Here is a 14583-nt window from a genome sequence, read left to right as displayed (position 1 = left end):
AGTAGGAGTGATGGCTTCAGGGAGGAAGACAACAAGGGGAAGCATCTTCTCATGGCATGGTTCCCAAGATGCATACTGTCATGTTACTGGCCTTCATCCCTGGCTGAGCTGCTGCTCCCTGACTTTCCACTGCAGACCTCACCTCTTTAGTATTCTCTACTCCTGGGAAGCAAGTCCACTGAGCATCTCAGGGATCAGTTGTTCCATCTCCTTCAGTTAAGACTGAATTATCTGGAGTTATTCTGTACAAGAGATTTGTCCCTTCTACCTGTGTATTCATTTAATTATTTGCTATCTCTATAAACTCATGGATACTTTATATAATGTTAGGTTATAATCCAATACTACTTTATTGGTCAAATTGTTCCACTTTGACCCTCAGGAGCTGTCAGTTGGGTCCTATGTCCTTTTGAATGCTCCCATGTCTTTTTCTTCCCACATTTTAATTGGTGCATTATAGTTGCACATAATGATGGGACTGCTGGTACATATTTGTACAGGCACACAATATAACAATTTGGCAAATATCCTTCCCCAGCACTTCCCCACTCCCTCCTCCCATCTCTGGGTCCCTTTCCTCTATCCTACGGATCTCTTTTCAGGAAATCCCCACCCCGCACCTTTCTTTTCCTTTTTCCTCTCCAGCTTCCATGAGAAAACATACAATCTGAGTATGGCTTATTTTGCTTAACATGATGTCTCAAGTTCCATCCATTTTACTGCAGATTATATAATTTTGGTTTTTGTGGCTGAATAACACTCCATTGTGTATGTATATATACACCATGTTTTCTTTATCCATTCATCCAGTGATGGACACCTAGGCTGGTTCCATATTTTGGCTATTGTGAATTGCACTGCTATAAACATGCATATGCATGTGTCATGTAGTGTGGTGTCTTAACCAAGAAATGGTCTAATTGGGTCATATGGTGGTTCCATGCCTTGTCTTTTGAGGAAGTAACCTCCATATTGATTTCCATAGTGATTGTACTAATTTGCAATCACACCAACAGTGTAAACAAAAGTGTTCTTTTGTCCGCATCCTCTCCAGCATTTATTATATTCTTTTAAAAAATATTTTTTGATTTAGTTAGTTTGGTTGTAGTTGGACACAATACCTTTATTTATTTTTATGTGGTGCTGAGGATCAAACCCAGGGCCTTGCACATGCTAGGCAAATGCTCTACCATTGAGACACAACCCCAACCCTTAGTTATATTCTTGATAACTGCCATTCTGGCTGGTGTGAGATGAAATCTCAATGTAATTTTGACTTGAATTTCCCTAACCATTAATGATGTTAATATTTTTTCATATACTTATTGGTCTTTTGTATTTCTTTTGAGAAGTGTCTGTTGAGTTAATTTGTATATGTATTGATTGGGTTGTTTCTTGGTTAAGTGTCTTGAGTTATTTATTCTAGATATTAATCCTCTGTCAGAACAGTATTTTCTCCCATTCTTTTTTTTTTTTTGAGAGAGAATTTTTTAATATTTATTTTTTAGTTTTTGGTGGACACAACATCTTTATTTTATTTTTATGTGGTGCTGAGATCGAACCCAGCACCCCGTGCATGCCAAGCGAGCCACATCCCCAGCCCATTCTTAATTTTTAAAAATTTGTTCTTTTTAGTTATATATGACAGTGGAAACCATTTTGATATATTTATACAGTGTGGAATGTATCTTATTCTAAGTAAGAACCCTAGTCTTATGGATGTACATGATGGTGAGATTCACTCTGGTTTATTCAGATTTGCACATAGCAAAGTTGTGTCAGATTCATTCCACGGGTTTTCTCCCATTCTGTAGGTTCTCTTCATTTTTGTTTGTTGTGCAGCCACATCTACTCTTTTATTTTCTAGGCTCATCTTATAGTCCTGCCCCAGCTAGAATCACTATCTCCACTAAAAGCTGGGTTCCTTTTATCAGAGAATGGTGCTAGAAACCAAAATCTGGGTGCTATCATCACTCTGAGGCCTCTCAGAGGCCCTGGCAGAGCCAGGAGATCTATGTGTGTGCACAGGCATACCAGATACCAACCCTCTGTGCACAACTAGTGAGAATGACTTCTTTGTCCACCTAGCAGTCTCTGTATTAAGCTAAACTCCCCCATACCACTGGGACCCTTGAAAGATCACAAGACTTCTTTACATTTCAACTACCCCAGAGCAGTACAATTTAGGTTGTTTTAGAGGGCAACAGGCCACATGGTGAACATATTTATTTATGTTTTCCTTTTCTTTATGGTTAAGGAAATCAAGGTAAAATTGATGTGACCTAACTGGAGACTGACAGTTTGCAGCCTAAGATGGTTTTTCTTTCTTTTTTAGTTGTAGATGGACATACTACCTTTATTTTATTTGCTTATTTCTATGTGGTGCAGGGGATCGAACCCAGTGCCTCAAGCATGCTAGGCAAGCCCTCTGTTACTGAGCCACAACCCCGTCCCTAAAGTGGTTTTTCTCAGAGGACAAGGGGCAATAGCTGGAGACATTCTGGTTGTCACAGCTGGATGGTGGTGGTAGCTTCCAGCATTGAGGCAACAGAGGCCGGGGAGGCTGCTCAGAGTCTTGGTGGACAGGCCCTGGTGCATACGAATGCCAGTGGGAAGGACACTTTAGCAGCAACCCGCCCTCCTGCCTCCTCCACTTTCCCACAGAACGCATTTCCTTCTGATCCCTGAGATAATTTATAAATTTCTTGATTCCAAACTTCCCCTCTATTGGAAGTAAACTCCCCTGAGAAGGGAATGTTGCCTCTGTGAGCCAATGTCTCCCAGCCCCACACACAGCACGACACTCAGCTGCACTCAGTGTCTGCTCATTGCACAGATGGGGAAGGGACAGGCTTCACTCTATCCTCATTTCTTGGCCTTTCCATGCCCTTGGCCTCTCATGCCACTCATCCAAGGTCTTTCCACATAACACCTTGGCTGGTGGGAAGGACTTGAGGCCTTGTTGGTATAACTCAAGGAGTCCCAGCAGAGGGGCAGGGCAGCTGGTAGTTCCCAGGCTGCCAGCTGTGGCCCTGAACATGACCACACCACCCTATACGGCAGGCAGCTCATGAGCTCAGCCTCAACTGCTCCCTCAGCTCACTGACCAGGGGGGCTTGAGAATGGACTAAGGGGTCCTTGAGTCCCTGGAATTCTGCTGGTTCTTGGCAATGTATAAGGACTTCCTTGTAGATAATTAATTTGCTCTTGCCGCACTTCTGCTCTCAGGACAGCTGGGGGATACCCCTCACCCTAACTTCTCCTGGCCATCCCAGGGACTCCTGCTTGACTTCCTCTGCAGCCAAAGTGTATCAGCAATTTTACTTCTATGCTAACTCACTTGCCTCGATCATGTCTATGAACTTTTTGCTTCATTCACTCACCAACCCATCAGCCTACCCAATTACCTGAATGCCTACTCTGTTCTAAGATGCTTCTGCTCCTTTGGGGTTTAACCTAGGGGGAGACAAGTGCTAAGAAAATAAGACCCAATACCATGCCATGAATGATGTCAGCGCTATAAAGGGAAAAAGCGGGCAGTGATGAGAACTGCCAAGGGCTGGCTTGATCTGGGTAGGGGGGGTGCTGTCCAGAACCCAAGCAGCAACCATGTTAGAAGTAAAGTGAGGAAGTCAAGTGATAAGAATGGACCACCCACTTGTTTTAGGGACTCCACCAAGCTTAAGCTGGGCTTTGTGCAGAATGAAAAAAAAGAAAAAGAAAAAGACATTCACCATTCCTTTTACACACATTTATTAGGCATCTACTGTGTGCTATGCATGGAGAGAAGCTGGACAACATAACCATCCACAAACCACGATCTTGCTTGCCCCTGGTGTCCAGGCAGCAGAGGTGGACAACCAAGCAGCCAGCGAGCGAGAAAGGCCCAGATGCTGTGAAGCTGAGTAGGGAGCAGATGGTCGGGGGCTTCCCTAAGTGACAGGGAGAGTGGGAAGACCCTTAGGGAGATAGAGGGAGTGTAGGGCAACGGTCCACCAGTGACCTGAAACAGAAAGGGTGTGGCCAGGTTCCCAGTGCATGGTGACTGACTGGAGTGAGAGTGGGGTCACCACAGGAGATCAGGCAGGAGTCTATGGCCCTTCTCTTGCACAGATTGACTGGAGGCCTGTGGGTATGCAGCTCCTCAGAGCCCTTCGGGAGAGCCTCCACCCAACCCTCTGAATTGAGCACAAAAGGATTGAGGGGGGGCCCTCTGGAAGGGCCCTTGCTTGTCACATTCCACCTTTCTACTTCACCTTGGGTCCTCAGCCTTCCATCCTGCCCCATCTTGCAGCCTGTAGGAGCCCCAGGCACACAACAGCAGTCCGCAACAGGTCTCATATGATCACCAACAGGGACACTGGCTCTGGCAGCACCTTTCTCTTGAACCCTTCTACTTAAATGCACAGGTCCACACTTGCCTTCCATGAGCCTGTCCCCCTCCCAGGTGAAGGGTACTCCTGTGCACTGGACACAGGCTGTGGGGGCCTTGGCAGCGGGTTCAGGGCACCATGAAAATAACTTCCTAGCTCTGCCATGTCCTCAGGCACTGATAACTATCCTCAACATCTTTTGTTTCTCTGAAGGTTCTGTCAGTTACCTTTATGTGAGATGGTGGTGGTGGTGAGGGTGTTATATGATGTTCTGCAGGGGCCCTAAGAGAAGAGCCTAGGAGCAATTTTCTAACTCAAATGTCACAATGATAGAGAGCCCCTGCCTATCTCTGAACCAAGGGAGCTGTCAGTTCACTGCTAAGCAAACCAAGAGGCCAGTTCTTTCTGGGAAAATGGCCTCGCCTTTGCCCAAGGCCTGAGTGTCTTCCCCATGTGCCCTATTGCTGAGCAGCTGATATGGCAGGTCCACAGAGCTGATGCACTGCCTGATGAGGATGGCCATCAGTCTGGCCTTTCCTTCCACCTTAGAACACTGGCTGGGCACTCAGAAGAATGCTGGGGAAGATGAACTCTGGGAGGGCTGGCAGAAGACACCTCGAAGAGAGCTTTCCCAGGACTGCTAGGAAAAGAGTGACAGGGAGGGCGCTCCTTGGGGGGAAAGGCTACACATCCAAGTGTCTCATGGCCCAAAGACAAAATGGGTGGGTGAGCTGGTAGCTGCCTACCTCTGATGGGCTCATTTAATATGCAACAGTACATGGTGACGCTGCTGCTCACTGCTCACAGTAGCTGGTCTCCAGTTCCCACCTACTGCCTGATGTGACATGGCAGTAACCTAGTACAGCAAATCCTCTTATTTTAGATGGCTTTATGTGGTAGGGTTCCCACCATGAATTAATCACGCCATCTCTAAGAAGCCCAATGGTGAATCCAAAGCAAACTTTGCCAAGGGGCTCCTAAGAGGTCAGCTTGCTGGATTTCACTCAGGGAGATGTGCCTTGACTCTGTCTGATGTCTCTAGCCATGTAATTCAGAAGCCCCAAGGACAGCTGTCTCTATTGCTCTATTGTAGGGTGGAGATCAGTCCTTACCTCAAGGATCTTGTCCCCAAACTCTTCAGAGGGCAAAGGTGATGCCCCATTCAGAAGAAGCTGAAGCAGCACTTATTTCAAACCATGGAGGAAGTGCTCATGAGGCTCTGCACTATACAGCAAGGCCAGGGCAGTAAGGTGGCACTGCAGCCCAAGGCTTCAGAGACACTGAAAAAGAAAGGGCTGGGGGAGAAAGAAGAGAAGCACATAGGAAAGGATTAACAAGATAAAAGAAAACACACACACACACACACACACACACACACACCCTTCCCAAGGACACACTCAGAATGTTCTTCACTTATCTTTCTTCCAGTAGCCCAAACAGCCATCAGTGTAACTTACATTTACAGGCAATCTCTGTGGTGTTCTCCATTGATGTGCAGGATAGCCTTGGAACCCCATCTCTAAGGCCTTTGTGAATGATGGTAGTCAAATGGTTTACCCACTGAAGAGTCCACTTCTTCAGGGCCCTCAGCCGGGCAAGCCCAGAGTAGAAGTCATGCTTGGAAAGACTTTTCTGAAATCCTTTGATTAGCCAGCGCAAGGGGACAGAGCCATTGCACTGCTGTTGACCCTGTGAGATAGGGACAAGAAGTGGGGAACAAGAGAAGAAATGAGGCTACTGATTCGCAACCGAGTTCATCACAAAATGACAGAGCTGATGAAGACCCATCTATCTCTGTCTCAACAATAAACCTATGGCCCACATAGGTGACGTGACTCGCCTGTGAGTTCAAAGCAAGATGGCACAGTTGGGACAGGGTATTGGGTCCAAGAGGTGTCCAGGCAAAGGGGTCCTTGAAAACCCATCCCAATGGTTCTGCTGAGAAGGGGTATTTGAAAAGCTCACCAGCATCATCACTGCATCTGCGCCATCTAGTGGTAAGGGGCTCGGGCACCTTGCGCCCCACTGGAGACCCCATGATATCAATCACCCAGAGTTGAGACCATGGCTTCAGCAGGGATTCCAGGAAAGCCAAGGAGACTTCTCTATGGTGTCGCCACTGTGAGCACCAGCTGCCACTACATCTGATCTGGTAATGTCCAGTAGCCTGCCATTTTTCTCATGGATCAGAGGTATAGCCTTAAGCATTAACCATCTATAAGGCCCAATTTCCTCACAGAATAAAAATGGGGGACACAGGAGGCCCTGCCAACTCACCACTGACCAAGAGGATGGTAGAATGATGGCTTCAGAAGGACTGGAAGGAATTGTTAGAAGCACATCCTTCTGTCTGTGTATATGCCCCAGGCTGTCTCTCTAGAACTTTCCACAGTGCCCAGTGGCTCCGTGGTCTTCCCACTACCCTGGGCAGCTCTCCAAGACTGCCTAACCCTGAGGCTGTGTGTGTCCTTCAGTTTGCAAATAACCAGCTGATTATAGGCTGAGCCTCAGAGAGGTGAAGAAGATGGTAGCTAGGTAAGGTGGTGCTCAACTGTAATCCCAGTGTCTTGTGAAGCTGAGACATAAGGATCTCAAGTTTGAGGCCAGCCTCAGCAACTAAGGAATGCCCTAGGCAACTTAGTAAAACCTTGTCTCAAGAAAGAATGAACAGGGCTGTAGATGTGGCTCAGTGAAAAAGCATCTCTGGGTTCAATCCCCAGTACCTAAAAGGGGGGGTTCTCTTTTCTACACTTTCAAAGAGGAATCAGAGGAAGCCTTTCCAAATTGAACAGCTTCAGTGAACAGGCCCTCAACTATCAGTATGGGGCAGCTCAGACTCCCCAGCAAATCTAAGCCACCCTTAAGCTTCCTCTTTCTTCTTCTCTCATATACCACAAAAAAGAGCTCGCTTGCTTCACATGTCACGATGTCACTACCCAGCCCAGCTAGACCTCACCTGGGCCAACTGGTCTTCCTGTTTCTCATTCTATCCAGACTCAAACTCAAACTGCCAATGGCCCTGGCCTCCTTCTTCTCTACAGCTCCCAGTCAACTGTCCTACCCCACCCAGGGCCTTTCTACCAGCTGCCCCTACTACAGGGCAGGCCCACACCACCTTGGACTCTTCCTGAAGGCCCCTCAGCTTCCAAACTTCATCTGAGGGAACTGTTTTGGAAAGTGGGATCCAAAGTCCAAATGATTTCAAGTTCAAATCCAGAACCTACCACTTTCCACCTGTGTGGTTTTGGGCAAGTTATTGGACCTCCCTGTGCCTCTCATTCCTTAGAAGACTCATGACAGTGAAGTGAATTAGTACATTTTCCTAAGGCCCAGAACACAGCAGGCACTGTAGAGCAAGGGCTTTTCTCACCCAGAAGAGCAAGCACGGGTAGCAAGCATTTGGCAAAGTGTCCCCTAGAGCCCACAGGAGGGGACTTGGCTTCAGGAGCCTAGGGATCTCCTAAGCCTTTGTGCAGAGGAAGTAGTTTAAGGCCTGTCTGTGAGGTGCAACTGCCTTGGTTTCCTCCAAGAGGCCTGGGCTAGTGAGAGGGGGCTCTGAACTGCCACAGAGGAGGAAACAGAACAGGAAAATCAGAATAAACTCAAGGGGTTGCCTGACACCCAACCAAGAGTCCCAAGAGAAACTCCCCTTTTCTTCCCCTCTTCCCTTGTCCCGAGAAACAAGGCTCAGAAGCCAAAGCTGCCTTGGCCTCCTCAGAACCTCCTAAGTCAGTCCCCACCCAGCTGGGGCTGAGGGAGGCCCAGGGATGCACAGATGTTACGTTGCTATGGTAACTGCCTAACCTTGTTGTGCTTCTGTTCAGGTTACCAAGGGTGCAAAGAGGGAACTGGGCAACCATGCTGGCTCCACAGGCCTGGCCCAGGCCCCTGTGTCAGTTCAACGCTCCCTTTCTTGGCCTTCCCCTCTCCAGGCCTGGCCACTTGGTACTCACCAAGAGCCCAGGTCTCCCAGACCAATGTCACAACAAAGCCAAGGAGGACCCAGCCAACGACTCAGTTGCTGGGTCTCTGCCTAATTCTGATGGCCCTTGTTCCTCCAAAGATAATAATAGCTCCAGTTCACTGCAGGGAGAACAAGTGCAAATGCCTACAGAGGTTAGGCCCTGATCAGATGAGTGACAGGCGGGTGGTGGCAGACATAGTGGTGGGGTGGGATAGCAGCTGCCGATAGGGGGCGGCCGCCCCTTGCTTATGGCTGTCTGAGTACAGGCAGATGGCAGACCCTAGTAGTCTGGAGGGTCTGCTAGTTCAGAAGTCAAGCCCCCAGATGCTTTTGTAAAACCTCCTCCAGCTAAACAATGGTGGTTATCATCTTTCAGACTTTAGAACAAATTCTATGCGTTTGAAACACACCAATCTCTGGGTGGGCTCGGCTTGAGGGGCAGTTTCAAACCCCCTCCTACAATGGTAGTTGTTCACAAGTTCACTTTGACTATTTATTAATCATAGCAGCAACCATCTAGGGATTCCTGAACATGTTGGAGGCTTTGTTTTCTTGACTCAATTCTTGCCTAGACCCTTTGCCTGAGTCAAGAAACTGCTGGGCAGCTAAGGAAATTACCCTGAGGCTTTGGGATAGAAAGTCGGACACTTAGACTGGCGCTCATTTCTCTGAAGCCAGAAAGGGGCCCAGCCACCAGGCTTTGGATAATCCCCACCATTCCCCAAGTGAGGGGCTTGGCTTTGACCTCTCCTCTCTAGCTTTGTCCTTGGCCTTCCACACAGCTCCCCATGCCCCCAGCCCAGCACCTGCTCATGTCCCTCACCTGCCCTCTTGCCTGCCAGCTGCCCCTGGTGCCAGCTTACTCACAGGCTCCTTCTTGCTACCTCTTCCCAGGCGGGGCTTCTTCCCAGGCCCTAATCCTACCCAGTTCTCCTGACCATATCTAGGCATGGCCATGTAGTGTCCTCCAAATCCCCCTGCCCCTCGACTCTCTGCCAACTGAGCTTCCATTTGGCCTGTGACATTTAAAAATATCTGTCCAGACTTGGCACACAAAGTCCAATACCTCAGCTGCCTCGTCAGGCCCCACACCCTTATGCTGCCAGCACCCGCACACTCTTGACCCAGGACGAGGCCATTGAGCTCTCCACTCCAATCATCCTGTCTTAATTTGGCTCCTTCGTCACATGGATCCTCAGCGCGAGTCCTTTCTTGCCCCTACATGGACAAAGCAGGCAGGGGCTCAGGGGGCTTTTGAGCGGCAGGGCAAGGTGCGGGCCATCTGTGTGCCCGTGACATAGGAGCACATGCCTGGAGCATGGTGTGATGTCTGCTACAGCTGTCCTCTCCCTGGCTTCAAACCCCAGCAGCCCCATAGTTCTGCTATTAATATAATGCAAAGAGGCCCAGCAGCTGATCAGGACAAAATCTTTCCACACGGATGGTGACAACTGCCATTGCACTGGTTTGGGCTCCATGTGTTCCCATTGTGCATTCCTTCAGAAGGGGCACAGCTGAAATCTGTCTAGGCGCCAGCTACTGAAAATGTGCCTGCTTTTGCTTTGGCAATGGGGGCAATTGCCAACAATAAATCTGGAGGCCTTGAAAGGGGCCTCAAAAGATGGGTGGTAGGTTTAGGAAACTCCTGGGGCTCACTGAAGCAAGTGTCCTCTTCCTTAACCACATCATCAGCCTGCCTTTGTGCAGAGGCCCAAGGCTACCTGTTCCTTATTTTGGCTTTCATTCTCAGGGCCCAGAGCAGTACTCGGTACAAAGGTGCAGGCAAATGCAGAATGATGTGTGCCATGGGAAGAGAAGGCAAGAGTTGTTTTAGTTTTCCAAACATGCTTTCTTTGGAGGCAAAGAGTGTGGCTTCAACTTTTCCCAAAAGGACCTAGAAAGAATGAATGGCTAAGTGTGGCAAAGCCATCAAGCCAGAATGGTAGCACTCACTCTATTGTCCAAATATGCCAGAGGTGAATCATGTGCTTTCTGGGATTTATTTGAGAAGACTCTGGAAGAAAAGATGGGAAGGGGGGGCAGAGGACAGCAGAGAAGCAGATGTGGACAGTCCTTCAGCATGCTCTAAGCCTACTGACCTCCTTTCTACTTGGTGTGCCTGAAAATTTCCATAGCAAGTTTAAAAATATGCATGTGCAAACAATGTTAAATACTTTCCAAGGGTCCCTTATGTACTAGGAACTCTCCTGGAGCCTCTTAATTTATAGAAAAAGAACGAAAGCAAGTAAAGTCCTGCTACCTAACAGGGACAGCTTGGCCTGGAAATGACCATTTTCCAGAGGCCCTGGGTTGGTTGCAACCATCCCATGCTCTGCACCCACAGAGACAATCTGAAGCCATGCTTTTAAAACTTAGTGTTGGGGTGCTGGGGACTGTACCTCAGTGGTAGAACACTAGCATGTGTGAGGCCCTGCAGAAAAATAAAAAAAATAAATTTGTATTTAAAAATAACAAAGAGTGACTTCTGTGACCCAGAAAGCACTGAAAGAACCCCATCCTCGGAATGGCCTTCACTACTAGAGGCAAACCTGAAGTCTTGGGTTCATCTAGAGAGTCCTACCATGTATGGTGGCTTGGTTTCGACTGCTTTTGAACTTTATGAAAGGATTATCTTCCATATGCATGAATCTGTACTTTTAGGCATAGGCTCTTCTGGCACCATATCAAACACAGAGAGAACAAAGGGAGGAAAGACCCACCCCAAACCCCACCCAAATTCTGGGAGAAACTGAGAGTGAAGACAGGAGAGTGGGGTCTGCTTGGCAGAAAGGCCAGAAGTCAGCTGGAGAGCAGCTGCAGAACCTGCCTCAGGAAGCCAAGAGCCTGAGCTTCTGCTGGCTGGAGGCTGGGACACAGGTCCACTGAGGCCAAGGCTAGAGAGGCCCTCCACCATCAAGGCCAACCCAGCTACATCTGCAAACATGAACATGTGACATGACAGCAAAGTGTCATGGTAAAGGCAGATCAGACAACTACACCTGCGAACTTATTATTAGAAGGCAAACGTCATGGAAAGAAGCAGTGTTCCAAGTAACGTGGTCCTGCCAAAACCCAGAAGGCTTCAGCTTGTGGGGATCAAAGCCTCTCACCACTCCCCAGCTGAGGGGCATAGTTGGATAGTGAGATTCAAACCTCATTTGTCTCTTTCGGTGGGAAATATCTTATCACACAAGAAGACCATCCCTCACATCTTCCCCAGGCACCATTCTTCTATGTCAATGAACAGACTGGAGGACTGGTCAAGAACAAGGTGGTGCTCAGGATGGGTCTTGAGGGGAGAGGGGAAACACTGTCCATTTCTAGAACTATGCATTTATCTTCATGTGCAACCAGAAGCCAGGTGATGTTGGCAATTTTTTTTTTTTTATCTCAGTGGCCTGATTTTCCTTTAAAAAAAAAATTCATAAAAAAAAATTAAAAATAAAAAAAAATTCACTCACATAAAGAAAACAAGTTAAAGAAAACTATTAAGTATATTTACATGATGGGAATATGGCAAAAATCATGACAGTGTGTGAAAGGAACAAGTTTGAGCAAAAATAGAGTCAATATTTCTAAAGGACTGTGCATTTCTAAGGTACTTCTGAGTTCAGTTTTGACTATAATCTGTGCCTACAATGACTATAGCACACCCCTAGACCAGCAGCTCCCAGTCTAGACTGACTCCTTCCCTGTCCAAGGCCCCATGTGGCTCTGCTGGAGGAGGCTACATGGCAGCCTCCAACCCCACCAGCACAGCAGGAACAGCTCCCAGCCTCTCTCCTCCTTATGGAGCCTCTGATTACAACAGTGGTACAAAGCAGACTTCAGCCTGAGCTCTATTTGGTATTTTAGAATTATTAGATGACACAAGCTATTCACACAGACATATGTGCAAATCTGCATTAAAATTCAGTAGTCAAGGGCTGGGGCTATAGCTCAGTGGCAAAGCACTTGCTTAGCATTCGAGAGGCACTGGGTTCGTTCCTCAGCACCACATAAAAATAAACAAATAAAATAAAGGCATTCTGTCCATCTGCAACTATAAAACATTTTTTTAAACAATTAAGTAGTCAAGCCAAGCGCAGTGGTGCATGCCTGTCATCCCAGCAGCTCAGGAGGCTGAGACAGAAGGATCACAAGTTCAAAGCCAGCCTCAGCAATAGTGAGGCGCTAAATAACTCAGTGAGACTCTGTCTCTAAAGAAAATGCAAAATAGTGCTAGGGATGTGGCTCAGATGTCGAGTGCCTCTGAGTTCAATCCTCAGTACTGATAAATAATAAATAGATTGAGTAGTCAAAGAGGCAACATGGTGGTCTCCTGGAATAAAAATTGGAGTGCCTAGAAGCAGATTATAAAGGTGGTTGCTCTTCAGAACATCTTTCATCACCATCTAATCATAACACTAATAGCTTTAAAATGGGTGATATCAAAGAGAACTTTATTGAAACATTTATTTCCAGGTCAAAATGGAGCTTTATCTGGTATTTGTCATAAATCTACATTTTCTTCTCTTCCAGACTCTAATTGCAAAATAGAGCTCGCTTTGACATCTGATGGCAGAACAATAGTATGCTACCACCCTTCTGTGGATATCCCATATGAACACACACAGCCTATCCCTCTACCAGATCCTGTGCACAATGATGGAGAAACACATGATCAAGTGCTGAAAACCACATTAGAAGAAAAAGCTGAACACCTTGAGCAAGGATTCATGATAGAAAAACTTAGAAAAATGTTCTTTATTACTAAGCATCGTTGGTATCCTCAGGGACAGTCTTACAGATATTATAAAAATCTGAATTCTCCAAAAGACAGATGATATTGAGACTCTTGGAAAAAACAAAGAAAAAAGTCATCCAGTGTCTCATTCACCATTTGAGAAAATGAAATCTGGTGTATTTACTGTTATATAGTAAAATAATAATTTAAAAAAATCTTTTCATGTTAGAATATGTATTTATTAATCCTGGACTTGACATTTTTATTTAGAAAAACTATTTCATCTTATTCCTTTTGAGATATTAAAGGCTACCACTTATTTAAAAAAAAATTAAGAAGTCAAGCTAAAGGAAGCTGTAGATGTCACAGTTTCCACAAGCAGACATCTTGAAAACAGGTCTTGAGAAAAATGGATTTGCCTTTCTTGTACCACAATTCTCAAGTTTTGGGGGAACAGTTTTAAGTAATAACTGGTACTTTTGAAGCTGGCTGGATTTCTGAATAACCAGCAGAAAAAGAGAGTGTCATCAAACCATATTAGCTTTAACCTTGTCCAGTCCTTCCAGCTGCCATGTGGACTTTGCCAGGCTTGATTAGTAAGAGCATGGTATAGTTCTATTTCTAGCTTCCAAACCACTTCTAGCCAGTTCTTTCTTTAATAAGGAGCCGGTGGAATGTCAGTTCTAAAGTGATCAAGAAAAGAATGTGAAGCTGTGAACTGTTGCAGACAAAAAATAGATCTGATATCAAGAGGGCTGCCATCTGAGCCGATGGCTCATCTTCCACTCCACATGAAGACTCTACACTCCTAATGAACAAACCGGACAGAACTAAGACTAGGGAAATGCAGCCTACAATCTGGTTTTGCCACAAACTTGTAGGTCCCCCTGCTCTGAGTCTGTTTCCTCACTTGTAAAACGAGGGCTGAGGCTTGATTTCTGGGAAGAAAGACTTCTGTTCACGTAGACTTTAGCTGGAAACTCAATTTGGGGCGTTCCTCTCAGTACCCTCGTTATCTCTGGATTTTTCCTGCTTCTACAACAGCTTCTCCATGAGCACCTGACCTACCTGTTGCCTCGTCATGCGTGACACAAAGCCACTTTCAATTCCATAAGCCAAAGGTAGAACGCGGGCAGAACATGCTAGAACTTAGAGTCTCTTTTCCCCTTCATTAGCTCAGTGGAAGGCAGGCTTCTATCTAGTTACATACACATACACATACACACACACTGGGGATTGAACTCAGGGGCGCTAGACCATGGTGTCACACCAAAGTTCTTTTTGTTGTATTTTAAGATAGGGTCTGGCTAAGTTGCTGAGGCTGGCCTTTAACTTGTGATCCTCCTACCTCAGCCTCCAGGGCAGCTGGATTACATATGTGCGCTGTTGCACCCACTCCCTAAGCAGCTCTTGAAACTACTCTCAGCACCACCAGTGTTACATATCTCTAGAATCAACCCCTTTGTAGATCCCAGCTACCACCAACTCTGACTTCCTTCCTAATCTCATCTTTTCTTGCT

General features: G+C 46.6%; 1 protein-coding gene across 1 annotated transcript; it reads left to right on the top strand.

Moving 5' to 3' along the window:
• The first annotated feature begins 9524 nt into the window (after nt 1–9524).
• On the top strand, nt 9525–13163 carry LOC124085426 (large ribosomal subunit protein mL42-like). Its single transcript, XM_046433084.1, has 2 exons — nt 9525–9608; nt 12714–13163. The coding sequence occupies exons 1-2, from the start codon at nt 9525–9527 to the stop codon at nt 13161–13163; spliced, it is 534 nt and encodes a 177-aa protein (XP_046289040.1).
• The last annotated feature ends 1420 nt before the right edge of the window (nt 13164–14583 follow it).

Source organism: Marmota monax, unplaced genomic scaffold, assembly GCF_021218885.2.
Source record: "Marmota monax isolate L192 unplaced genomic scaffold, Marmota_monax_Labrador192_F-V1.1 WCK01_AAM20220418_F8-fsc00014, whole genome shotgun sequence".
Classification (NCBI taxonomy): Eukaryota; Metazoa; Chordata; class Mammalia; order Rodentia; family Sciuridae; genus Marmota; species Marmota monax.
Note: the sequence above shows the minus strand (reverse complement) of the source record. Positions and strands in the feature narration are given on the sequence as shown.